The sequence below is a fragment of the Aspergillus pseudotamarii genome, assembly GCF_009193445.1.
Source record: "Aspergillus pseudotamarii strain CBS 117625 unplaced genomic scaffold BDV38scaffold_25, whole genome shotgun sequence".
In the NCBI taxonomy this organism is placed as follows: Eukaryota; Fungi; Ascomycota; class Eurotiomycetes; order Eurotiales; family Aspergillaceae; genus Aspergillus; species Aspergillus pseudotamarii.
In genome coordinates, this window is record NW_022475039.1 from 86,122 (window position 1) to 110,235 (window position 24,114).

Consider the following 24,114-nt stretch of genomic DNA (forward strand, 5'->3'; position numbering starts at 1 on the left):
ATCCAGCCAAACACTATGTATCTTCAGGGAAAAGATATGCAGCCGCTATCTTGATAGGTAATCGTGACGGAGGGATCAGCGAGATCCACGGGGTTTCTTTTTAACCCCAGATTTTCCCCTTCCCTGTCGACTCGGTTTTGGAGGTTTTGGGGTGGAAGTGCAGTTACATCCATTTCCCGCAGCAACTCGAGAACGAAACAGTTTTAGTACTCACACGATCCGCTCATTTGGACGCCTTCCATGTCGACAAACCAAAAGGATATATCGGTTGAGAGCAAAAATGATCGCAAAACCTCCGTAGAGGAGCCGGGCCTCGGCGATGTGGACGACGTCGTGCTCGATCCGAAGAAGGAGAAGAAACTTCTCATGAAGCTGGATATTGCGTTCGTTCCCATTATTATGGTGACATATTTGTCGTGCTTCTTAGATCGTACAAATATCGGTATGTCGTATGTTCCATTGGGGATTTGAAATGGGAGCTAACCTTCGCCACAGGCAATGTCAAGGTGGCAGGAATGCCTGAGGATATCGGGGCCTCCGAGACTCAGTTTTCGACCGCCGTGTCCATTTTCTACGTGACATATGTGCTGCTAGAATCACCATGGGCGGTGTTGATGAAGAAACTTACGCCTCGGAATATCCTAACCGGACTATGCATCGTCTGGTCTCTGGCGACAATTTTTACGGGGTTCGTACAGAACGTTGCTGCGCTGTACGCGACACGGTTGATTTTAGGTGCCTGCGAGGCGGGTCTTTTCCCGTGTCTGAATCTGTACCTGACAATGGTCTACCGACGGGAAGAGCAGGCGAAGCGCGTCTCCTACCTTTTCAGCTGTGCAGCCATTTCTGGTGCCGTGGGAGGTTTACTGGCATACGCACTGCTTCATATGGACGGGCTAGGAGGAAAAGCCGGATGGAGGTAGTTGTCCCCTTTCCTTTTACATCGGATAATTAACTAAGACATGAACTAGATGGGTCTACATCATCGAAGGCCTCTTCAGCATGGTCTGCGCCGTCCTCATCTGGTTCGGCCTCCCCAACGACCCAGCAGAGTCGTACTTCCTGACTGCGGAAGAGAAATGGATGATGCGCGTGCGTAACGAACAACGCCGCAAATACATGGGCAGCGACAAGTTCAGCTGGGAGGAGATGTGGACCGCACTGCGCGATCCCAAATTGGCGTTCAGCGCAGTCACGCAGTTCTGTCAGGACATTCTGCTCTACGGATTCAGCACCTTCCTGCCAACAATCCTGCAGGGTATCGGGTATAACTCATTGATGAGCAATGTGTTGACCGTGCCGGTGTATATCTGGGCCGCAATGGTATTTATTGCGGTTGCGTATTGTGCAGATCGGTTTTCGCGCTTTGCCTCTGTAAGTCTTGTCCTTCTTCCTCCCTCTCTAGACCAACAACCTGGTGGCAAACGTGCTGAAGAACATACTAACATGCGAAAACAGTACATTCTAGTCGCCAACATCTTTGGTATAATCGGCTACATCCTCCTCCTAGCCGTATCCAACGACCCGGTCAAATATTTCGCCACCTATCTCTGCGCAATTGCCTGCTACACGGGCGTTGGACTGAATGTGGCCTGGCTGAACGTCAACTTCGCCCCCCAATACCGTCGAGCCCTAGCAGTCGGCGTCCAACAGACCATCGGAAACTGCGCCGGAATCGTCGCCGGACAAATCTACCGCAAATCACCCTATGTCTTGGGTAACTCATTTTCCTTAGGGTCTCTATGCGTAGCCCAGATTGTGGTCTTTGTGCATGCGATGTACCTGAAGAGAGAGAACGCAGAGAAGGAGAGGATCATCGACGGGAAAGAGGATACGCGGAGAGTCAGGACAGGTGACGCGGAAGTGGAGTTCAAGTATCATTACTAGTAATTCCTGTTCCAGTGGTTCAGGGGAATCTTGTAAATGGATTATGTCATTCATAAAATCCTTTTTACTTTTATTTTTTCTCTAGACTTTTTTCCTTGGATATTCTCTTGGGAGTGAGGGTTGTACGTATTCTTCATTGGTGGATGGGTGCATGACGTCATGGCGTACGTATACATGAGATTTTCTTTTAGAGAGGAAGGGTGGAAAAGGTACCGGAGGATATATTTATATGGATGTGCACTAATTTCAGCCTTATATTTATAAATCGATAGATTGATATACTTTGACATACAATCTACGTTCATTGAAACACGTTTATGAACCACTGCCCGACATTAGCACCTCATACCAAACAGACCAAAGAAAACATAACTCAAGAACAACATGGGCTCCTGCTTCTCCTCTCACGGCGGTAGTAATCGCCGTCATCATATGAACCCCGGCACGGGAATGGGCGCAGGCGGATATCCACCCCCGCGAAAACACGAGTTCGGTCCTGGCACTGGAATGGGAGGAGGCTTTGGCACGGGGCCTGGAGGATTTGGTGGAGGAGGACATCATCACCATCATCATCATAATCATCATCATGGTGGTGGTGGACTTGGTATGGGAATGGGTGGTCATGGCCATCATGGTCATCATGGGGGCATGGGATCTGGGTTTGGAGGTGGGCATCATGGAGGGGGGTTTGGTGGCTTGGGCGGAGGACACCATGGAGGACATCATCATGGTGGAGGCTTTGGTGGGCATCACAGCGGTGGACATCACGGAGGGGGAGGACATCATGGAGGCGGCTGGTAATCTCGTCTTACTGCATGGGCTAACGGAATGTGTCTATATGGTTACGATTACTTGCGACTGTGCTGACGAGGTCAGATTAGATATTTATGTGCTTGTATGGCTTGTACGATATGCATTAATGATTCTGTATTTCTTCTCAAATTTCACTATGATTCCTCCAAAATGCACCATGAATCCTAGGAAGTATAGGATGGTATATTCACAGGCATGGACACCAATCAACTCGATCCTCTAGGATACTCACTTGATCTTTCCAATCGGCTCCATCTTGGTTGAACAGTTCCCAAGCTTGTCCAGCAATTGTGGTAGGATTTAAGAAATTCGAGTCCGGTGATACAATCCCTCCCACAATAACCATTCCTACACGAATACCTCCCTTCGAAAGAGACTTCTGCAACGACTTGACCAAATTTGCCTGTGCAGCCTTGGCCACCGACAAAGAAAATAATTCAGGGATTGGATCCACAGGTAAAAGACTATTTGTCACTAGAATCGTCGGCTTGATGCCGATTCCCGGGTTCGTTTGCATTGTATTAGCCAGGATTGGCATTGCCCATTGAACAGCAACATAGAGGGCAGTCACCGAGACCTAGAGAGCAGATCAAATCAATCATTGGAGAATACCCCTATTATGAACATATATCCAAACTTACCTTCAGATCAAGCTCAATCTCTTCAACAGGGAAATCAAAGAGCTTGCTTCCACCAACGCGAGCCGCGTTGAAATAGACACATTCCAGTGTCCCAAAGGATTGGACTTCTGTTAAAGCCGCCTTGAGTTGTTCCAGATCGCTGATGTCCACTTTCCATGTCCGAACATGGACTTGACGACCAACCTCTGCAGCAGAAGATAGAATCGTCTCTTGATCTGCTTCCAACTGAGATGGGTTCCGGGCAAAGAGGGCAATATGATCAAAGTGCTTTTGGGCAAACAAGGATGCCACAGCCACACCTATTCCAGGACCAGAGCCTATCAACAAGAGTGTTCTTGCAGAGACTGGATCCATGATGAATGTATGGGATAGATATATTAAGAAGGAGAAGCAAAAGCAAAAAAGAGAGGTAGACGTTCTTATTAGGTAGGAGGTGGTTGGTATTGTGAAATGAAAACTCATTCTTTGGTCCTCTTTTATACTTCGTAGGTAAAATCTACATTCTTATCAATTGAATTCTTAGCCATCAGCAGCTGAACAAGACGCTAGCGGCCGACGGCCCCATGGATACGAAAGATTTTGGATTTGTCAACCTGAAGTTTCACCTATAAATTACCGTATAGACACGTCTATGGTGTCCGGACATTTTTAGGTGGACGAATGGGAATGAATCTTCGTGTGTCAGGATCCTTGGGAGGCTTCGCCCTAGCGGCCGATCCTTGACTGAGGCTTGACGCTATGAATCGGTAGACGGTAATTTTGGTTATATCCGGTCACACACTAGCGGCCGCAACTTCTACCACGAGATTTGATTGGCAGACAATACAGAAACCATTTCCAGCCAAAACAAGAGTATCTGTAAGCGCCAGAGACAGTAAGTAAGTAGTATTAAACCCGGCCACACCTGCTTGCCCCTCTTCTTACTTCGCTATTTTCACACAAACATAAATCAATCGAGAAGATAGACGACAAGCATGCAACAAATCTTCCCAAACACGAAATCCCCATACATCGCCAACGGGCCCATGCACGGCTATGCGTACAGCCGTCTAGCAAGCGCCGTTTCATCTGCCGGGGGCTATGGTACATATAACCCTATAAAAACCCCATTCCTTTAGTTGAGCAAGACCAGGAACTCACAAACTCGAGTATAGGGTTCATAGCTGGCGGCACCGATTTCAGAACGGGGTCTCCACAGCTCGAACAACTGCAAGCGGAGCTCAGCACAGCTCGATCACTTCTTAGGATCGCAAGCCCCGATGAAAAGCTCCCCATAGGTGTAGGTTGTCTCCTGCTCTAGCTAGAAGGCCTAGTCGACAATGTACTTCCGATTCTATGCGCCGCTCGGGTAACTGGGATCTGGCTTTCGTTTCCGAAGAATGGATCCGACCATGAGCCTATCATCACGGCTGTTCATCAGCTCCGAGAGAAGGAGAACTGGGATGTGAAAGTGTTCGTGCAGGTTGGGACGGTCCAGGCTGCGAGGGAGGCGATCAACTATGGGGCGGATGTACTGGTCGTTCAGGGGTCGGATGCGGGTGGGCATCAGTGGGCGCAGGGGGCGAGTCTGATTTCGCTCATTCCGGAGGTGAAGGGGCTACTTCACGAGTTGGATAAGACGGAGGAGGTTCGTTTGTTGGCTGCGGGTGGTATTGTTGATGCGAGGGGGATGGTTGCGGCTATGGCGTTAGGTGAGCTTCATTTGTCTTCGCGCGGGGGGGGGGTTGGGGGGTTGGGGTTATGATATATAGCAAGCATATGGGGCGTGCTAATGATGTTCGTTTACGCAAGGTGCGGATGGAATCGTTATGGGAACGAGAGTAATTCGTGGTCTTCACTTCCTAGGCTGTCTGGATACTAACACATTCGCCCTCTCAGTTTATTGCTACCGTTGAATGCGCAGGTCCGGATGTCGCAAAACAAAAGATCATTTCCACTACTGACGGAACCTCAACGACAATTAAATCACGGAAGCATGATGTGTTCAATTCGACCGACTTCTGGCCTAGGCAATATGATGGCAGGGCCATCATCGGTCGCAGCTACGAGGACTTTCAGAGCGGCGTTACAGATGAAGAAATCCTCAAACGACATAGCGAGGCTATGGAAAAGGGAGAAGATGATAGAACCATTATATGGGCGTGAGTGTCTTTATCCACAAATATCTGGAGCTCTACTCACAAGGCAAATAGAGGCACTGGAATCGGGTCCATCAAGGAGGTGACGACTGTTAAGCAACTTCTGAATGATGCTCGATCGGAAGTCCGATCAATAGTGGCACAGATGAACAATGCTTTTAGTGAGACAATTTGAGGAAGATTGAGGACAGGTATTGTTATTGGTATTGTTAATCAATTTTAACATCCCCTACAGAGCCATTGGCTACGAGAGATACGAGCACAGGTATTTGAGCCACGAGCAAAATTAAACCGTTATCCCACTCGCTGCAGATATTGATCTGAGGGAGTTAGCATCCAGAATGTATGGTAGACAAGGTGCTACACATACCAGCCAATTTCCACGATTTCCTCGCGTAAAGCAGTGTCAGTCGGAATGGCTCATAGTCTAGCTGAAACTGCTCCCCGAGTAGTTCTTTCATCCTAATCCCAGCAAGGACAGCTTCCCCCGTGCACATAACAGCAGGCAGCGGTGCAGATGGAATTTTCTCCGGTGCACTAAGCATATTAAACTTATTGCATATATCGCGGACCATGTTAATAAACGACGTCAAGGCGAGGAGCGACGCTTTTGCATCATCAGATGTCCCAAAGGTTTGGAACTTCTCCGCACAATCAATTCGAATTCGATGAAGGGTCAGCGCAGCCCTATCGTTCATTACTATTGGTCCTAGATTGGTACGGGTAGGTATCTCACGTTAAGGTGATCGCATTAGCTCCGCATAAGGTTGCCCACCCCTGAGGCGTCTGCTCAAACAACCTTTCCGCGAACTGCATTAGTCGGTGATCCAAAGATTGGAATTTCTCCGGCAGCGAATTGACGTCGACGTGTCTTTGTAGTAGCTGTACTTCACCGAGAAGACGGACGGCCTGGATCTCCCGGGCATAGTAGCAAAGGGGAACATCGACTGGCACGGACATCGGCTGGTGGGAGGGAGCCTGGGTTGCTTCACTTTTGTCTGTTCTCAAACATGCATCACCTACAGGCAGTCGGAAGTGATCCGCCAAGTCTTCTGATACATGAGGCGCTTTGAATTCGGTTACTACCTGGTATATGACGCTGTATCAAAGATAAGAGTCAGCCCCTTCGAAGATTGCAGTTACTCGTGAGACACTGATACCGGTCCAGCATATAGATCCCAGTCCACACCCGTCTTCGTTCCTCAGCAGCTTCCCAGGACAGGTAATCTTCGTGGTTACTCCCATCATCTATATTGAGTTTCATTAAGTAGCCTAACCTCGCACAGCTTGCGATAGTCAATGAGGCCGCTCCAGGGGATGATTGCCCAGTCTCATATAAGGCTACTAGAAGACCACTCTGGACCAGTTGTAACGAAGGCGCGCGCCTTAGCTGAAGGACGGCGTAAAGTTCCTTGCACAGGGTGTAATTTCGATGTGATGGATTTGTAGCTCTATCAGGTAAGCCTCCCTGCACGACAAGGAGTATGGCGAGAGCAAGCAGGGCAGTCTCTGCACGAGGTTGATGGCCTAGCTTCTCAAGACTTTCCATAAACGGCCGCTCCATGACAACCGGTAACCATGGCTGGATGTGGGAAAAGTATTCGTCCAGAACCCGAGTAAAAATTGAACTGTGTTCTTCCTGGGCTTGGTGCAGCATATTAACATACAATAGATCGATATTAAGACTAGGCGCTTTGGGATTGTCCAACTCCAACCGCAACAAAAAGGTCAGCCCTTCGGACGGAGATACGTCAGAGGCGGTATGCCAGAGATAATTGCATGAACGATTCTGCCTTGTTCCCAATCTCAGTGGCGTCGCAAGACAAAAAGATCTGTAGTCAAAGGTGCATTGCATTACCTGGTGCACCGGCCGCATGATGGCAAAATCTTGTCACATCCCCTCTTCTGCTCTCTGCAAGCAGCACAGGCATTCTCCGCAACCGAAGCCGAGGTCGACTTAGTGATAACTGTCGTTGAATGAGAGTACATTGCAATACTATCTTTATTTATTATGGACTAGGTCGATATGACAAACGGCTCTGAACTTGCCAAAGTCGTTGAAGTTATCCAGTCAGCAGCCCCACATGGGACCCTTTGATTAAAATTGACTCTTGGGCTGACCCGCTCGGTTCGTGACCCGCTCATTTCCGAATAACTCACTACGTTATGTTATTACATGCGTACGTAATCTAGATGGCTACAGTTGCAGTCTTCATGTCATGTCAAGGTGCTCAATATCAAGAGGATTATTAGAGGCAAATTCTGGTCCGCCGTCCTCTTTTTGAAACATCACTCCTTTCGAACCTGTTATAGCCAATCTAGCCTGCTGCGGGAGAACGTATGCGACGAAGCTTGGTGAGTAGCGCAGCGAACGTGTGTACATTTAGGTATCGTTGGAATTCCGCATCACCACTCGAGAGCCCTGGGGAGGTTCGTACTGCTATATTCATGGCAGATCTTCCATTTGCAAACGAATAGCTGAATGATAAACTAACCTTGGAAGTTCAGTGGGATGTATGGCTCACCCCGCTCGTTTCTTTCCTGGGATTGGCCTGTAAGGGAGCTCTCCTAGCCATCGGGTTATGCTAGATAGCTCTCGGTGTCCATCACCATTGCGATCTAACTGCCCTGCAAGACGCATGAATGTATCCCAGACATGCTGAATGAATTAGTGACGGCTCACAGGTCGGGGTCTGGTCGCGTATTCCGTATAGACTGAATCCAAATCTATCGCAGCCAGGTGCAGGGAGCTAGTGTTGCTGGTGCCGATGGATTTCCGTAAAATACCCCATATACGAGCAGTCAGGGCCTGATTCATTTGGGGATGTCTATTTGGAGTCAAGGAATCATTGAGACCTCGAGACGCGGATTCTCTTCAACGATGAAAGATATGGTACGATGGATGGACGAAGATGGAGAAAGGAAGATAGACGTAGGCAGAAGAAACGCTTTGTTGGGTAAAATGTGCGTTGATCGTTGCCTAACTAACAAAGGTGATCCCACCAGTGAATATTATCATCCTTCCATACAATTCTGGGGTAACGCTGTCCATGTAACATTACAAGTTTGGTAAAATGAGCATAGCATTGTTAATAGGCATGTTGTGATCTTAAAGATGATACTGATATGGCGGTAGGGTTACAGGAGAGCACGTGAGGGAACACCATGTACTTCATTATGTGATTCCTAGTATTATTTCCATAAGACATCTCAAGTCCCTCCAAAGCTTTGTGATCCGCGTCCTCCTCTGATCACTGTCCACTTCCAGGCGGTCCCAGTGCAATTGACGATATCCCAAAATATTCAAAAATTCACTAATGCTCCACAGTTAGGCCGGGTTACGCTTCGTAGTCTTTAGTAGAAATAAGTCACCATTTTGTAATCAAGTAATTTCATGACCATGTACAGAATAACCTACCTGTTTTGGCAATAATATCAAACCTAACTGTTTGATCAGATGCCAGCATCGCTTGGATGGCACAGAGCCACTGCGTGCGACAGAACACATATCCATTGAGAATGCATCCATCCCGTTCAAAGGAGAATCCTATCAGCTGCTTGTCCGGGTGAAAATCGTACTGTTCGACCAGTACTTCCACCCAGCGGCCATAGTCAAGATTCCAGATGGAGAGAGTGTCTTTAGTATCTCCATTTTGCCAAACGCACCAAGCGCTGAGAAAGGCGGAATGCCTGACATCCACGCGGTTGAGGATTTCGATGGGAGTATCCTCATCTATTCTCGTTTTTTGCAATGTCTCAACGGGTATGAGCGTAGTAGATTATGTTTTAAGAAGCAGGTGATTGTAAAGAGTCGAAAAGCCCTTGGATGCCCAGTAAATCAGAAGAGAAATATGCAACCAATCAATAGGCTGTATTGTATAAGCGTGTAACAGAAAGCTAGCAGGCATTGACGTGCTAACAAATCTGACTGGTTTGGTCAATTGGGTAACTTTGCTAGAAGCTGATGGAGCCTGACTGAGTGAATCAAATGGAACTAGTCCCTGACTACGCGCTTCTGTCATTTATCTCCAGCCTCTTGTCTTCCTGCTTCTGTCTGATTGTTTCAACCACCGTCTCCCGATTACCCTTACTCTGGAAATCTATTGTCATATAACTCTCACTTTGACATTCAAAGGTGAGACTTCCTCTTTCCCCTTGATATTTGAGTCGGGCGTACAAAGTTCACCCCCGCTTAAGGTAGTAAACATACTAAGCCATATTTCTAGCTCACAAGTACGATGCCCCGTGAGATTGCCTGGGACGCGGCCTTCAAGGTTCACAACCGCATGGACCCAACTAAAAGCGGCATGTTCATGGCATGGGACTTTGCTCGTGTCTGGGATGGTCAAACCTTGTATATCCGAGACCTGGACTATGGCAAGTGGATCACCGGGTTGATTGAAAAGTGTGGTTTCGAACCAGACACCCACTTCGCCAGATACACCGTTTACTATGATGGTCTCGACGTCACTGGAAATATCCTCTGCGAAGCCCACTGGCACTATGCCATCAGAATGAACCTGGAGCGTGGTCTGGACTTTGAAATTGTTCCCCAGGATGGTATGTACCCGGGTCCAGCATGGATAGTTTGAGATGAAATGGTCTGCTAATGTTCTTAGGGTATCTTGAGACTAACCATGACGGAACTCTGAATGAAACGATCAGCCGGGAGGATTTCTTGGCTTGGGTTGATAATCAGTACATGTACCTTTCCGATTGAAGAATACCAAACGCGTGTCCCGGATTTGTTGGTGGAGCTTGTTAGTGACTTGCTTTAATGTATTGTGCCTTAGGCATATTGCAACTTATGATAAACTTGGAGATTAATTATGGATGGGAAGATTTTCTAGGTATTGGAATATCTTACTGATGATGCGATCAAACAAATTCGCAATTCCGCACCCAAAGTAGTCCACACATTATGAGATAAGCTTTGACACAGCCAGAAAATCTGATTAAACATCGTTCGTCAACGTATTCCATCCCTTTATGAAAATAGAAGCTTCAAAGTGCACCCCAAGATACCGCAAAAACATAGAAGCCATGACACAAATCCTAAAACTGTCTGTCTGAATAGAACGAGGTTGGAGCAATCTTTACGAATCAATCTAGATCGCATCTCTCAAAGCATTCCTGGTTCTCAACAGCATCATAGAAATCAGATGCATACTTATGACTAGCACCATCCCTTCCATATTTCTTCACACGAAGCCATTCTAGGAAAGATAAGCGCACAATTTCCATCAGATTCATATAGGAACAGGGTATCCTCACTGTATTTGTGAACAATCTCGAATTCAAGATCAGCTCCGTCTTTCGACATGAGATCAATAGCAGCGGCAAACTGCTTCTCCGAGCAAATATAGACAAACTCCTGGGTGCCTTTACCAAGCGAGAGTCTACATCTTATACGGTGGCACCAGGACGAGAAGCCGCACTGGCTCGTGAGGGCTCCTTTCCAGCTAGAGTAGTTGATCGATCCATACATCGTGCCGGCTCCCCAAATAGTAATGAACGAGTAGAGCTTGAATATGGCATTTCGTTCGGGATTGACGCGGTTGCGAACGATGATACAAGTGGCATCTGACTTGATCCCTGGTCTGAGATACGCCATGACTAAGGTTTGCAGGTAATGTCTCCACAGTAGTTTTATTATTCTTAATGTGAGCTGTACGAATATAGGTCTTGTCTGACTTTTGTGTCTGTGTCTGTGTGGAAGGAAAGATGTGTTAAATGCTCGAGGTAGATGGTAAGAAGTGGTCATTATGATAACAGAAAACCCCTAATGAGGTACAAATGATGGACTCACTATATCATCTATGCATCACCAACACGTGCTGCGGGACACTATTTCACCTCTTCTAGAATCGACTCGTTCATTAGTTGGCCTTCGACTTTCTGTGGCTAACTTAGACGGTCCACCAATTACAGATGCTTCTGCTCATGGAAATCGTGATCCTCCATCTTTCGCTTTGATTGCCGTATACGTTAGAGTTCTGATAGGGAGAGGGTTTGTTTTGGCTTGCCACTTTTGGACAATAGGTACATCTTGATAAATGTCCGGCATATCGGGGAGTGCAATAGATACTATATTGCATACAAGTACTAACACTTAAGCTAAGGACTGGCCACCATCATAACAGTACACAATTCAACCTCCCAAGATTACATCACTCATCCTCCGACAATCCAACCATCTTCAACGAATCCTTCCAGAGCCGAGTCTCATCCTCCGGCTTGTACGTATGATTGACAAAGGTCCCCACATAATCCTCAGTACCTTCCGGTCCCTGTACAGCCTCGGCGCACCCAGCAAGGAATTTTCCGCCTTTACCCTCCAATTCCCTTCCAACCGCAGCCCATACCGTTGTCGCCGCACCTTGCTCTAAGCTCTTCCATAGAGAATTCCATTTCGTATTCTGGAGCAACTGGTCAATCTGCTCCGTGCTAAGGTATTGCCCCAGATTAGTGGCAATGATCCCGGGGTGAACGCTGGACGCGTGCAGTCCACGAGAACCATAGCGACGGTCGAGCTCATTGGCCATGTAAATACCCGCGGTCTTGGACTGGGAGTATGCTTTCCACGGATCGTATCCACCGTTCTGGAAGCTATAGTTATCCGACGCGTTGATCCCGCCATGTCTGTGCGAATCGGAAGATACGTTCACGACGCGAGACTGGAATTCAGGCGTGGTGGCGGCAAGCATGGCAGGTTTGAGTAGGTTGAAGAGCAAGAAATGGGAAAGGTGGTTTGTTGCGAACTGCAGCTCATAGCCATCCTTCGATAGGCGGAGCTCCGGCACCGACATGATTCCGGCGTTGTTGATTAGGAGGATGACTTTGTCGGTCTTGGAGAGGATGATCTTCGCAGCGTTGCGCACACTCTCAAGGGAGGACTGGTCCATGTGGACAAGTTCCATCTGCTCAGGCTTGAAGATGTCGCCCAGAGTGGTTTTCGCTTTGGTCAAATCCCGGGCTGTGAGATAAAGGGTTGCGCCGGTTGCTGCGATGGCTCGGACCGTTTCGAGACCGATGCCGGATGAGACGCCGGTGATTACGGCTGACTTGCCGACGAGTTGGCCTTCCATCTCGGCGTCTTGGACAATTTGCAGTGCTGTTGGGCGGGCGTCGCCGGGGCCCTGCGGGTTTGCGTGAGCTTCGGCGTAACGAGACATGGTGGTTTATCTCAAGATTGTGTTGATTGGTACGGTGAGTTATGATGAGTAGAAGAGGATATTCTTAAGATGTTGCTGATGATGGGTATGCTCCGTAGGAAATCACCAGGCTTTTATGTTCCTTCTGGCGGTACTCAATGTGTTTTGATTTCTAAGAAGGCATAGATGTGGCCTGGAACTGGCTGACCATTATTTCCAGATTGGGAATAGCGGGTGATGTGGAACAAAGACGGTGGCTGACAGTTTTTACCGTGTTTGGAGAGTAAACATGTTTGGCCCCCAACGGAGTTAAGATGATCGTCTCTTCTCACACTCCCTTCCTCCGTACCTTCCATGGAATACCGTTGCAGATGGCGAATAATTCACAGTGCGCGGTGTCCGAGTGTAGTGCAGTGGAACCGGTGGGTCACAGCGCTGTGGCCGCAGATGAGAAGCGACAACGAAAGAAAATACAGAACCGGTTGAACCAAAGAGCACGCAGTGAGTGTGGCTGCCTACATCGAGCCCTAGGAGCTTCTCTCGGTCCAATGGACTCATGTAGACCCAGGACTTCGTCTTCGAGAAACGGTTCAGGCCGATGTAACCAACAACCTACGTCCATTCCGAGTCCATCGTTGGCGACTTGAGGATGGAAGTCACACCACGTCAGACAAGCATCTGAACCGTGGTCCCGTCCAGAATCCTCACCCCTTTGCTGAACCAATATCAAGCTCCAACCAAGTACAGACGGTTTCGGCTCGGTTGTCCAAGTCGGGGCTTTCTCTACCCGCTGACCACTTGCTCCATCTGATTCAGTATAACGTGTTGCGAGGAGTCCACCATGCCAAGTATATCCTGGCCGGGTCATCCGCGTTCATCATCCCAGGCATTGAGAAGGATGAGATCCGCCCCGGCCACGTTTGGTTCCTGGGTAGTTCCATATTTTTCGCGACGAGGCCCGGTCTCCCAGAGAGTCTGGTTCCGACGTCGTTGCAGATGGATATTGTACACTCGACATGGATTAACTTCTTACCAATCCCGAAGATGCGGGATAATCTGATCGCCAAGGAGTCCAGTTTTGATCATGCGGAATTTGTCAGAGATTTACTTGGGGACAAAATCGTCGAGTATATGTTTGGTTCTGTATGGTCTACCAAGCCCCCCATTGCCAGTAGGTTGGCACTCACGGACGGGGGCGACGACGATGTCACTGCCTCAAGACAGGGCCTTATCTTGTGGGGAGAGCCGCACAGAGTGGAAAGTTGGGAAGTGACGCCGGGATTCCTACGGAAATGGGCTTGGGCTATGGAGGGGTGCGAGGAGTTAATTGCGTCGACCAATCGATGGAGGATGATGAGAGGAGAAGAACCCATACGGCTGTCTCTATGCGAGTAATTGTAGATGATATCCTCATAATACATGAATTATACACTCGGGCAACTGCAAAAGTATCGGTATAGCCTCTAGCTGACAATCCACTTCGCACGAGGACAGGAGCCCATCTCATCCACCAGGGCATCGATTCTCTCCGTAATCCAGCCGGAGGCGACCCTGTTCTTCTGCGCGCCCCAGACAGGCACATGGGAGGTCCAACACTTCCCATCCGTATAGCTATACTGTACACATTTGTCATCACGATAGCAGAGCACCCGGCACTCCACCAAGCTCAGACTCGACTGCCCCGGCGGTTCCCCAATCCGATTATCCCACCCGGCGACCGTGCCCCCCAACTTCGGCCGGACAATATGTCGAAACACATCCCGATACAAGACCGGGGTACGATTCCCATCGCGGTCCCATTGCCGCTCAAACTCCCAGAGTTCTCGAATTTGCTCAGGCCCCAAATGATGATACGCAACCGGCGCATAACACCACGGCTTCTTGTGATACCCCTCCGAGAAGAAGTCCAGCTCACTGGGCTGCCCGGAGATCAAAACCGGCCACGCCCACAGCATCCCCACGCCCGCATCCGCCATCAACTTCCCCAACACACAATCGCCGGCCCAATGATCGTTCGTCACCCGATCCCACACATCCACATTCTCCCTCCTCAGGGTGACCGCCGCGCGCATCGCCGGACGAGAAAGCACAAACCCCGACCCGCCATGCGCAAACACCACATCGGCGATCTGCATCTGATTGCCCAGATAATGCGGCTGCTGGGGCTCCAGCTGTCCCAACCAGGATACCAAATTCGGCCAGAAGAAATACGTATCGGCCTCCATGAAGACGTACCACTTTGCGTCGTCGCGCGCCTTCAACGTCTCCTCGATCATGGGGAGGAATTTCCACTTGTCCAGTTTCCAGCCTGGGTTGTTCGGTTTCCCGAAGGCGGAGTTGGTGTCCGGGTTCATGTCGGAGGTTGTGAGGGCTGTGCGCCCGGCGGCGCGGACGCGGTTGTAGATGCTGAAGTCTGGGTTTGATTGTTTGATGTCCTCTGCGACATTTTCGAGGACGTCGTGGAGTTGGACATTGTTGATCTGTTCGGCGTAATCGGAGAAGATTATGTAGTTTGGGATGCAGCGGAGGGTGGTTTGGAGGTGGATGGGGACTTTGTCGCGGGCCTCGGTGACGCCGGTTTTGAGGACGACAAAGATGTCCTCCAGGCCGGGGAGGTGGGGACAGGCTGTGTCGGCATTTTTCTCTCCATGGGGAAATGCGAGTGGGAGCAATGCGTTTTGGTGATTGATGTATATGAATAGGATGACCAGGAGACCTAGGATCGGGCTGATCCAGGTAATCCGGCTGCGAGGCGGGTGACGAGCAGGACGAAAGGCCGTCATGGAGCAGAGGGATCGGCGCCGAGGTGACAGCAGCAGCAGCAGCAGCAGCAGCAGCAGCAGCAGCAGCCGCGGGCGAGGGAGGCCATGTCGCGACTTTTAAGCATAAGAGGCACGGTGCGGGCAACGACTCAGGACCAGCATTTTTTGTTGGTCGTGGGGAACCAGGGGACCCCTGATCGGTCGCGCGGCTGACGTGGACTTGGATTGATTGATGGAAGTTCGCGTTTCCCTCCCTGGGATGGTTATGTGGCCTGTCGGATTATTGGATGGTCTTGAATGGCCCGCGGTGGGTCTTGTGGGGGGTTTCGTCGTTTTTTTTTTTGTTTCCTTCTCTTTATCTTGACTTCTTACGCGGTGCACGGACACGGTCCGGACCGTTCTTTTTTGTCCATCGTGCGCTGCTTCAAGGCAGACATGAACCACGCCGATCCCTGCACTGCTTTTCGGGGTCTTTTCTCTTTTCTGTCAGTTTGATTATTGATGGACTTAGGGTTTGGAGAAGACCAACTGTGCTTTGCAAAAACTAAAAATTTTGTCCCTTGCAGTTGTCATCAACTTGTTTGGACCTGCAGTGGTGAGTGGCTGAGACATGAGTCAAAGCCACCAAACATGAGGCTCGTTATTATACGAACGTGACTCAACATTATCTAACCATTGTCAAAGCAAGTACCTGAAAGATACAACCTAATAATAGACGGTGACAATGTGGCACCAAGAAATGCGGGGTATAAAACCATCTTTACTCCCTTGTGGAGGTTACAAAAGAGGAACAAGGATAAGAACATAATTAATTCATCCTGAATCCACTTTAACGGTGGGGATCGCCAGCTATGGCGGCCGCCATCGAGGAACCCCGACTCATAACACGCCATCCCTTTGCGCGAGATCCAGCGGTGCGACTACGGGGCAAATCCAAACCGAAGGGTGTGCAACGAGCGAGGCTCAAGCATCGCACTATAATCGAGCAGCAAGCCGCAGCAGAAGCAGAAGCGAGACACCAAGCAGCAATCGAGCAAAAGACCGAGCCCGATCTCATAGATCGGTGCGTGAAGCCCTCATATCCCATACGCAGACCGAAAACCTAACCAGCTCAGATTCTTCGCGCTCCCTTCAGAAGTCCGAAGTCATGTCTACCGTCTACTGTTAGTACAACCATGCAAGTTCAGCTTCAATCACACCTTCCAATGCAAGCGATTCTCATACGAATACCCGGGTCCAGCCCATACCGCCACTGGTCCAGAAAGTAACATGAACTTCGCCTGCGCCGACTGTCGATGGTATGCTTGGGGCCGGCGACTCCCCGTCTTTGTTTCTCCCGCGCGCAGCCAATGGTCACCCCCGATGACGAACGAGTACATGTGCGATAACTGCTATTCGGAGAATATCCGGGCCAAACGAGAACCACATCCCACACTGCGGAATCTCAAGTGTCTCTGTGCGCGACGCCAGAATCTTCATATTTTCCTCATTAACAAACGGTTTTATGAAGAGGCGTCGCATGTATTCTGGACGGAGAACTGGTTTGCATTTGAGAACCCGACGATTCTGATTGATTTTCTGTCATGTATCCGGCCGCAGACTCGGTCGTTGATCACCAAGATCTCGTTTATGATTGATCCGAATGAGGTCGGTATGAATCTGGATCGGAAATACGTGCAGCAGTGCTGGCGGTTGTTGTGGTTGTGTGATGGGTTGATGGAGCTGGAGCTGGATCAGTTCTTTCTGTCGAATGTACAATGGGTCCTGGGAATGAAGAATATTACGCCGAAGAGGCGGATTGCGTTCATGAAGACGCCGGACAGGGCGGAGATTGCTTATTTGATGACGTATGACCAGCGCATTTGGCAGGGCGTTTCGAGACGGCAGCTTGTGCGAAATATATTAGCGGACACACTGGCTGAAAGTATGTTGAGGCGGAGACCGATGAGGGCGAAGGCATTGCGGGCGCTGTTTGACAAGCATCTGCGGAGAGAGAATGGAGAGATAAGTACTGATGAAGACTGAGATGTTGTCCTAGGGCAGGCCGGGGCACATAGACGTGCCAATAATGACTGGATGTATATTACCATAATACTCACGAATCAATATCACATAATTCCATCGAGCTGAACTTCACGCTGGGTCTGGAATACATGGAGAAGAAAGCCAGGCATAGGTATCTGTAGCAGTTTTATATTCCACTCGTCTTTACTACGCTCAGTTTATATCCATCAATGCCAATGGTAAAGAATTATTTCTCCACCTCTTCTATACTAGGTCAAATATAGCCAATGCAGGGATGTGTTAATTGTTCTTTTGTTTGCTATGAAGACTACACTCTCGTAGTACATCGTGAAAACTTATATTTCTACTAGGTCAGTGCTTGAATTCTATCACGACATATAAAAAGCCAATCGACAGATCCGTGCACGGGGCAACATGTCCACTTCGTCGAAATTCATACGCTCCACGGAAGAATATTCAATCTCAAGAGTACGAGACCCTACCAAAGGTCTCCAATATACAGGGGCAATCGCCGATTGTCAAGGTAAATTCACAGGCTCCATTCCTCTAACATATATACACACATAATACATACTCAACGCTCTAATACGACACCCCCAAGTCAACTCTATTGAGCCACCAGCAAACCCCGATACCTCATCTTCCCCTCCTCCAACGTCTTCAAACACTCCTCAATGCCCTCCTTACTCATCGGATAAGTCATATTAATCGGTTTAATCCCATGAAAAGCCGCGAAATCCAACATATCCCGATGAACCTGTCTGGCCGAGACAATCGACCCCAAGACCTTAAACCCATTCCCCAAAAGCGGCATATACGGGAACTTGAAATCCTCCAGGTCGACCGACAACGGCGAGATAGTAGCCCCCGGATTCAGAATATTGACATACTGATTCCAATCCGGCTGACTACTAGTCGTGACGATGAGATTGTCGAGTTTCTTCTCAACGGCCAATTCCTTGACACCCTTGGTCGCATAAAACTCCATAGCGCCGAGTTTCTTCGCTTCATCTTTCTTATTATCACTGCCCGAGAACACCACCACTTGACACCCCATCTTAGCCGCAAATTGAATAGCCAAATGACCTAATCCCCCGACTCCGATGATCCCCACACGCGCCGTGGGTTTCACTCCAGCCACATGCAGGGCATTGAAGACAGTCGAGCCACCACACATCAACGGCGCCGCGTCTTCATTCTTGATCCCATCCGGAATCTTGAAGAGAAATGATTCCCGCCATATCGCATGCGAGGCAAACGACCCCTGATCCAGATCGGCGGCGGCGTACATCTTCCGGTCCGGACAGAAGGTCTCCCACCCCGTTAGACATCGGGAACACCGGCCGCAGCAGTCATGTTCGTAGCCCCAGCCGACTCGGTCGCCCTTTTTCAGGTCTTGTACTTCCGGGCCGGTTTCTTCCACTACGCCGGCGCCTTCGTGGCCGAGGGCCATGTCCGCGTGTCGGTAGTGAACGTCTGTGAAACAGACCCCGGAGTGGGTTACGCGGACGTACACTTGGTCTTTTTGGAGGCCATCGCGGTGGGTCGTGGATTTTTGGATGGAGCCATCTTTGGACCCTTTGTAAATGGTGAAGTCGTAGCCCATGGTTGAGGTTTTTGGTTGGTGGGCTGGCTGTATGGGTGGGGGGTTTCGATCGTGGTGGATTGGACTAGTTCGTGGTTTATTCGCTGGATGGTATTGCTCGATGTATTCAGAATTAGACTCTGTAAGGACCTTGAAGACGTTTCCTGTCCTCTGGAGTTATATAGCTGGTCGACTGCATGATGTCATGATAACTAGCAACATACCATCTACCGAAAGCGGCGAATAAGGGTTGCATCCTCGACGTGGATCCACAACTACATCACCACTCACTCCCTCCCTCCCATTCCCGGTTTGGGTCGCAGGGGCAAGGTTTCATGATTTTTGATTATGTATTCGGATCGTTTACTCATCTTGCTTACAAAACTTTGATTTTCTAATCATGATTACTGAACTACCAGGGAATCTCTGCCCCGTCGTATTGATTAAATCCCTGTGTCTGTTCCCACCCGGGCACATGGATGTTGAGGAACTTCCCATTTGTGTCCTTATGGTTGGCCTCAAGGATGATCTTCAGTACGGCTTCGGCGCCAGTCTGGACCGGTAGATCTGCTCTGGGTCCACCGAGATCGGTTTTTAACCACTAGAGTCTAATTAGCATGGTTCCTATAACTTTTGAGTTTCCAATTAAAAGGCGATACTAGCACATACCCCCGGACTAACACAGAAAACAGTAAATCCCTCAGACTCAAGACTAAGGGCATATTGAACGGTGAGCATATTCAATGCAGCCTTGGTGATATTATACGCTGGAGTGGATTGCGCCATGAATGGCGAGGCCTTGCTTATGGAACCCAATGTTGTGGATCTATCTTCGTCAGCTATCTTTCTATTTATGAAAAATATAAAAGATAGGGCCCTACATGTTAGTAATGACTTTCCTTTCTCCTTTGCGAAGAAGCGGTAGGAATGTACGGGTTACTTCGTGGGGTGCGTTTACGTTGATGTTGAATGCATCGCTGAGGTTGTCCCTGTTCGGTCATGGTTAATTGGATTTTTCTTCGGTGGAGGGATGTGTGTTGTATTAGTACATGTATTCTGCACCTCCCTTGGTCACAGGTTGGATCCCCGCATTGTTGATTAGAACATCTAGACCGCGCCCCTGGAGCTGGCGCTCGATTTGCCGTGCGGCTGTTCTGATGCTGATTGTGTCGGTTACGTCGAGTTGGACGTAGGATGCGCGTCCGGAGGACTGGTCGATGAGTTCTTTGAGGTTGGGGCTGGGTTGGGCTGATCGCGAGGTCGCGAAGATGGACGCGACTTGAGATGCGGGGAGGGAGAGCAATTGGGATACGAGGGCGAGGCCGAGTCCTCGTGAGGAGCCGGTGATCAAATAGCTAGCCATGATCTGACTGCTTGGGCTATACGGTATTGCGGAGTTTGGTGTGTATGGTTATCTGGCTGGTGATTGGCATCAAGGTATGGACCGCAAGGGTTACGACAGAATGTAGGCGATATATATCTCGGCCCGTCCAGGTTTGCAATGTTATTAGGGTGAATGGATTCTCCAACTGGCTATGTCGAATGCTAGGTGTATTCAGCGAATTGGGAAGGTAACAGACCTCAGTGCCATATCATTCTTCCTATACTATGCTGGTTGTCCGTATGAATCAAGGGAGCAATGATATCACCGCGGGGCTAGCCATCGATAACGCTATCTCTAATCTCCGTACAGTCACGTGACCAATAGCTTTCCTGAATGTGGCATTCGATAGATCAAACTGCGTGTGTGCCTGACACGAGACGCATCCTTCATTTCGTTCTCAATAGTCCGGATCGTTAATAGCCTGGGTGATTTGCCTTGGCTTGGTCTTAATTTTTCACACGCCATGTGGCTGGTTTGAGTTCTGGATTTTAATTTTACTTTCGACGTTCAATCCCAACGTGTTGGGCATACTGAGGCATGGTAGTATCCATCACTTTTGTGACAACAGAAGCAGAATATCGACAGGTAGTTTCTGTTGCCAGGTCGGATTCCGCCGATCTCCCCCCTTTATTCCGATCGTGTACGAGAATCACCGGGCCAAGGCTTTTCTGAGAGCGTACGCTATTTCTGGAATCCTCGATACCAAAGTAATTCAGAAAGGCAGTCTGGCTACCCGCTTGTTAGGTAAGGCCATCCGATTTCTCCCGGCATAGATCCAAGTAAAGGGGGGTTATGCACCCCCCTTGTTAGGACCCCTGAGTGTAGGGTAGGGACTTGATCCTAGTAAAACAAGGCATAACGTGGTTCAGACTATAGCTCGGGAGCTAAGCGTCTTTGCCCAATATGTGATCAATCAAACTGCTAGTGGTTAATGAGAAACCCTGTTGATATTCTCCGAACATGGACTGTGGGGTTGACAGGTCCCGTGGATAAGGACTACCTTATAGGGCGCACGATGGAAAACGGGAACGGCCGCGCCATTGTTTTACCCCTGGATTGATATTCCATATTATTGTTTCTGTTCCTTTTCTCTTCCATGTTGCAACATGGTGTCGACCCTCGAAGAATCGAAGAATCTGCTCCGGGCCGACGGTTGCGGAATGCCCCGATCATCGGCCCGAAAATCTTGCGCACCTAAAATTGGACACAAACGTTCCGTTCTCTATCCCAAACCTAGAGGACGAGATCATGGGATATAGAAATGTAGTTCAAGCATAACAACCATGCTGCAAGGTGATTTGGACAGCAGGAAACATGCAGCTTCCCCAATTATGGGTGAGAACGTATATGTCGATGACGGTTTTCCATGACCAACGCCAAGAACGTGCCAGAGCGATCGTTTCCGGAACCAAGACATTGCCAAGCCCTTAGTTGGCCACAGTCTGCCATCGGGTTCTGCAACGATGAAATTGCGGACAATCTGTCGCAGTTAATACTCCTGTAAACTCCATCCCAGTGAGATCAGCAACGTTGCCCACAATGAATTGTCCGTCGCGCACTGATGATACGCTCTTGCATGTCGAGTGGAATCAGAATCCGCCCTTTCTGGCGCCGGATCTGACGACTCGCCAAGACTTGAATGGTATCTCGAACGCCCGTGAGAATAAGGAGGGAGATGGGAATGGTAGTGGCTCTGGACAATCGTTGGCGTGCCTCAGTGAGAAAGCGAGGATGAATGCGCCGCCCATTGACCCAGAAAAGAATAGAATTTGGGAGAATGGGGCGTCACTGACCTCGAAGTCAGGTATGACTCCTTATTTTCTTTACTTTCCTTTGTGTTTACCTGGTCTGTGAGTACCCGGCTGGCGGCACCGACGCTGATGAGCACCTCCAGGACGTCCCATTGACCCAATGGCCAGCCTTAATGCTGGTCACCAGAGTGGTCGTGGTCAAAATAATTCTCAATCTTTCCTTCAGACATTCAAGAGCTGGGCCTCGTGGCTTCTGTCGGTTCTGTTCACGTCAGCATTGATGTCCCATAGTAGTATTGGGCGATATCTGCATGGCTCGGAGGTGTCCCCCATCCCCTCGTCAGGTAAGGCGAATCATCCTGCGACTGAGTTTCATACGACTCCGAAACTAATCGGGTCAAGGGTTTGAACCAATTGAAAGAGACCTTCCTTTCGAGAAACGAGGGACGTGTGCGCAGGGCGGTGTTGGGGGTAGCGACTACAACCTTCCGTTGCATGTTGGCGGGCTGTTCATCATCTTATCAGTTTCAACACTGGCCTGCGCCTTCCCGGTCCTTGCCATATGGTTTCCGCGTCTCCGCATTCCGTCGTCATGTCTATTCTTCGTCAGTCATTTTGGTACCGGTGTTTTGATCGCCACTGCATTCGTGCACTTGCTCCCCACGGCGTTCCAGTCACTCAACGATCCATGTCTGTCGAAATTTTGGACCACCGATTACCCCGAAATGCCAGGAGCCATTGCCCTCGCGGGAGTGTTCCTCGTGACGGTGATTGAGATGGTCTTTAGTCCCGCCAGACATTGCTGTCGTGGAGGAACGAGCCTGTCGGACCCGCCACCCTATCTTGCTCGACCAACTGAGAAGGAAACCCCCATAAAGAGGGCCCACGTAGTTGATTCGACTGTTTGCAACGAGAGAGAACGACCGGCCGGCGTAGAGCCTCTTCCCCACCTGCGCGATATGGGCCCTTTGATCGGTAGGTCTTCTAGCATAAGCCGTGCAATCAACCAAATGGGTGAAGACCCCGAGCGTATTTGCCGCATTTCCTCCGCTCCAGAGGTTCCTCAATATCGGCAAGAACCGAAGATCGAGCCGGTCCATGAAGATGTGGAGCGCAGCGATGATGGTCATGTCATGACTCCGGAGCAAAAGCATCGCAAAGATGTCATGCAAGTCGTCTTGCTGGAGATGGGAATCCTGTTTCATAGTGTTTTCATCGGCATGTCACTCAGTGTTTCGGTCGGCAGCGAGTTTGTGATTCTATTGATTGCCATCGTCTTTCACCGTTTGTCCCCCGGTCCTGATACTTACACTGGTTCATACTTTGCTCATACGTGGACACAGAAACATTCGAAGGTCTTGCTTTAGGCTCTCGTATCGCTGCTCTCGACTGGCCCGAGAAAGCCATGCAGCCTTGGCTCATGTCCCTGGCTTATGGATGCACGTAAGTCTTCCTTTATTCGATCTTCTCTTTCTTGGTTATGAAGAGCCGAAGTAGCTGATGTATGCAGAACACCAATCGGTCAGGCTATTGGTCTCGCAACCCATACTCTCTATAGCCCCGACTCCGAAGTCGGCCTTCTCCTCGTCGGTGTCATGAACGCCATCTCCGCTGGACTTCTTATCTTTGCGTCATTGGTGGAGTTGATGTCAGAGGACTTCCTCAGCGATGAGAGCTGGCGTGTGCTTCGTGGCAAGAAGAGAGTTTATGCTTGCATTATTCTCTTCATGGGTGCCTTCTGCATGAGCCTGGTTGGCGCGTGGGCCTAGTGGACTTGCAATAATTCGGGTGAATTTCGCTGAGGTATGGCACTATTTATCAGGAACCAGATAAATATACCTCCTTCATCCAGGATCCTGGATTGTGTGGGATTTGTCAGGTTCGTGGTTTGAGCGTACATTATACTGCAGTTGTGGTGGAGACAAACCCAGTACTCGAGATAGACTTTGGAGATAGTAGATAAAGCGTGAACCT

General features: G+C 49.4%; 15 protein-coding genes across 15 annotated transcripts; 7 read left to right on the top strand and 8 right to left on the bottom strand.

Moving 5' to 3' along the window:
* Positions 1-27: 27 nt before the first annotated feature.
* Positions 28-1,888, top strand: BDV38DRAFT_246111 (allantoate permease family MFS transporter; the record flags this gene model as incomplete). The annotated part of the gene is made up of 4 exons (XM_032054506.1): positions 28-442; positions 496-919; positions 972-1,374; positions 1,459-1,888. Exons 1-4 carry the CDS (start codon positions 241-243, stop codon positions 1,885-1,887), a joined length of 1,458 nt encoding a protein of 485 aa, XP_031913777.1. The 5' UTR covers positions 28-240.
* A 280-nt stretch (positions 1,889-2,168) lies between these two features.
* BDV38DRAFT_246113 (uncharacterized protein) lies at positions 2,169-2,567 on the bottom strand (the record flags this gene model as incomplete). Its single annotated transcript, XM_032054507.1, has 1 exon — positions 2,169-2,567. A coding segment is annotated over one exon (365 nt), but the record flags the coding sequence as incomplete, so codon positions are not given.
* Positions 2,568-2,887: 320 nt separating this feature from the next.
* BDV38DRAFT_282651 (putative short-chain alcohol dehydrogenase) lies at positions 2,888-3,695 on the bottom strand (the record flags this gene model as incomplete). The annotated part of the gene is made up of 2 exons (XM_032059834.1): positions 2,888-3,277; positions 3,342-3,695. The coding sequence occupies 2 exons, from the start codon at positions 3,693-3,695 to the stop codon at positions 2,888-2,890; spliced, it is 744 nt and encodes a 247-aa protein (XP_031913779.1).
* A 620-nt stretch (positions 3,696-4,315) lies between these two features.
* BDV38DRAFT_282652 (NAD(P)H-dependent flavin oxidoreductase) lies at positions 4,316-5,654 on the top strand (the record flags this gene model as incomplete). The annotated part of the gene is made up of 6 exons (XM_032059835.1): positions 4,316-4,424; positions 4,496-4,620; positions 4,720-5,032; positions 5,133-5,161; positions 5,220-5,482; positions 5,534-5,654. The coding sequence occupies 6 exons, from the start codon at positions 4,316-4,318 to the stop codon at positions 5,652-5,654; spliced, it is 960 nt and encodes a 319-aa protein (XP_031913780.1).
* Positions 5,655-5,773: 119 nt separating this feature from the next.
* BDV38DRAFT_282653 (fungal specific transcription factor domain-containing protein) lies at positions 5,774-7,136 on the bottom strand (the record flags this gene model as incomplete). The annotated part of the gene is made up of 4 exons (XM_032059836.1): positions 5,774-5,799; positions 5,850-6,166; positions 6,216-6,578; positions 6,640-7,136. 4 exons carry the CDS (start codon positions 7,134-7,136, stop codon positions 5,774-5,776), a joined length of 1,203 nt encoding a protein of 400 aa, XP_031913781.1.
* A 2,581-nt stretch (positions 7,137-9,717) lies between these two features.
* BDV38DRAFT_282654 (uncharacterized protein) lies at positions 9,718-10,199 on the top strand (the record flags this gene model as incomplete). The annotated part of the gene is made up of 2 exons (XM_032059837.1): positions 9,718-10,039; positions 10,099-10,199. 2 exons carry the CDS (start codon positions 9,718-9,720, stop codon positions 10,197-10,199), a joined length of 423 nt encoding a protein of 140 aa, XP_031913782.1.
* A 383-nt stretch (positions 10,200-10,582) lies between these two features.
* BDV38DRAFT_282655 (uncharacterized protein) lies at positions 10,583-11,093 on the bottom strand (the record flags this gene model as incomplete). The annotated part of the gene is made up of 2 exons (XM_032059838.1): positions 10,583-10,695; positions 10,754-11,093. The coding sequence occupies 2 exons, from the start codon at positions 11,091-11,093 to the stop codon at positions 10,583-10,585; spliced, it is 453 nt and encodes a 150-aa protein (XP_031913783.1).
* Positions 11,094-11,649: 556 nt separating this feature from the next.
* Positions 11,650-12,857, bottom strand: BDV38DRAFT_292645 (putative short-chain dehydrogenase/reductase; the record flags this gene model as incomplete). The annotated part of the gene is made up of 1 exon (XM_032062051.1): positions 11,650-12,857. Exon 1 carries the CDS (start codon positions 12,652-12,654, stop codon positions 11,650-11,652), a length of 1,005 nt encoding a protein of 334 aa, XP_031913784.1. The 5' UTR covers positions 12,655-12,857.
* Positions 12,858-13,004: 147 nt separating this feature from the next.
* Positions 13,005-14,028, top strand: BDV38DRAFT_282657 (uncharacterized protein; the record flags this gene model as incomplete). Its single annotated transcript, XM_032059839.1, has 2 exons — positions 13,005-13,134; positions 13,202-14,028. The coding sequence occupies 2 exons, from the start codon at positions 13,005-13,007 to the stop codon at positions 14,026-14,028; spliced, it is 957 nt and encodes a 318-aa protein (XP_031913785.1).
* On the bottom strand, positions 14,002-15,549 carry BDV38DRAFT_83191 (glycosyltransferase family 31 protein). The gene has a single exon (XM_032064004.1). It carries the CDS (start codon positions 15,414-15,416, stop codon positions 14,097-14,099), a length of 1,320 nt encoding a protein of 439 aa, XP_031913786.1. The 5' UTR covers positions 15,417-15,549; the 3' UTR covers positions 14,002-14,096.
* On the top strand, positions 15,444-16,190 carry BDV38DRAFT_246116 (uncharacterized protein). Its single transcript, XM_032054508.1, has one exon. It carries the CDS (start codon positions 15,683-15,685, stop codon positions 15,941-15,943), a length of 261 nt encoding a protein of 86 aa, XP_031913787.1. The 5' UTR covers positions 15,444-15,682; the 3' UTR covers positions 15,944-16,190.
* On the top strand, positions 16,191-17,878 carry BDV38DRAFT_246117 (uncharacterized protein). Its single transcript, XM_032054509.1, has 2 exons — positions 16,191-16,458; positions 16,511-17,878. Exons 1-2 carry the CDS (start codon positions 16,247-16,249, stop codon positions 17,418-17,420), a joined length of 1,122 nt encoding a protein of 373 aa, XP_031913788.1. The 5' UTR covers positions 16,191-16,246; the 3' UTR covers positions 17,421-17,878.
* Positions 17,879-17,948: 70 nt separating this feature from the next.
* BDV38DRAFT_83310 (NAD(P)-dependent alcohol dehydrogenase) lies at positions 17,949-19,454 on the bottom strand. The gene has a single exon (XM_032064007.1). The coding sequence runs from the start codon at positions 19,024-19,026 to the stop codon at positions 18,028-18,030; it is 999 nt and encodes a 332-aa protein (XP_031913789.1). The 5' UTR covers positions 19,027-19,454; the 3' UTR covers positions 17,949-18,027.
* Positions 19,222-20,368, bottom strand: BDV38DRAFT_292647 (SDR family oxidoreductase; the record flags this gene model as incomplete). Its single annotated transcript, XM_032062052.1, has 4 exons — positions 19,222-19,606; positions 19,675-19,831; positions 19,887-19,994; positions 20,055-20,368. 4 exons carry the CDS (start codon positions 20,366-20,368, stop codon positions 19,418-19,420), a joined length of 768 nt encoding a protein of 255 aa, XP_031913790.1. The 3' UTR covers positions 19,222-19,417.
* A 1,022-nt stretch (positions 20,369-21,390) lies between these two features.
* zrfD (putative plasma membrane zinc ion transporter) lies at positions 21,391-24,104 on the top strand. Its single transcript, XM_032064006.1, has 5 exons — positions 21,391-22,193; positions 22,284-22,484; positions 22,543-23,424; positions 23,484-23,583; positions 23,651-24,104. The coding sequence occupies exons 1-5, from the start codon at positions 21,929-21,931 to the stop codon at positions 23,907-23,909; spliced, it is 1,707 nt and encodes a 568-aa protein (XP_031913791.1). The 5' UTR covers positions 21,391-21,928; the 3' UTR covers positions 23,910-24,104.
* Positions 24,105-24,114: the final 10 nt, after the last annotated feature.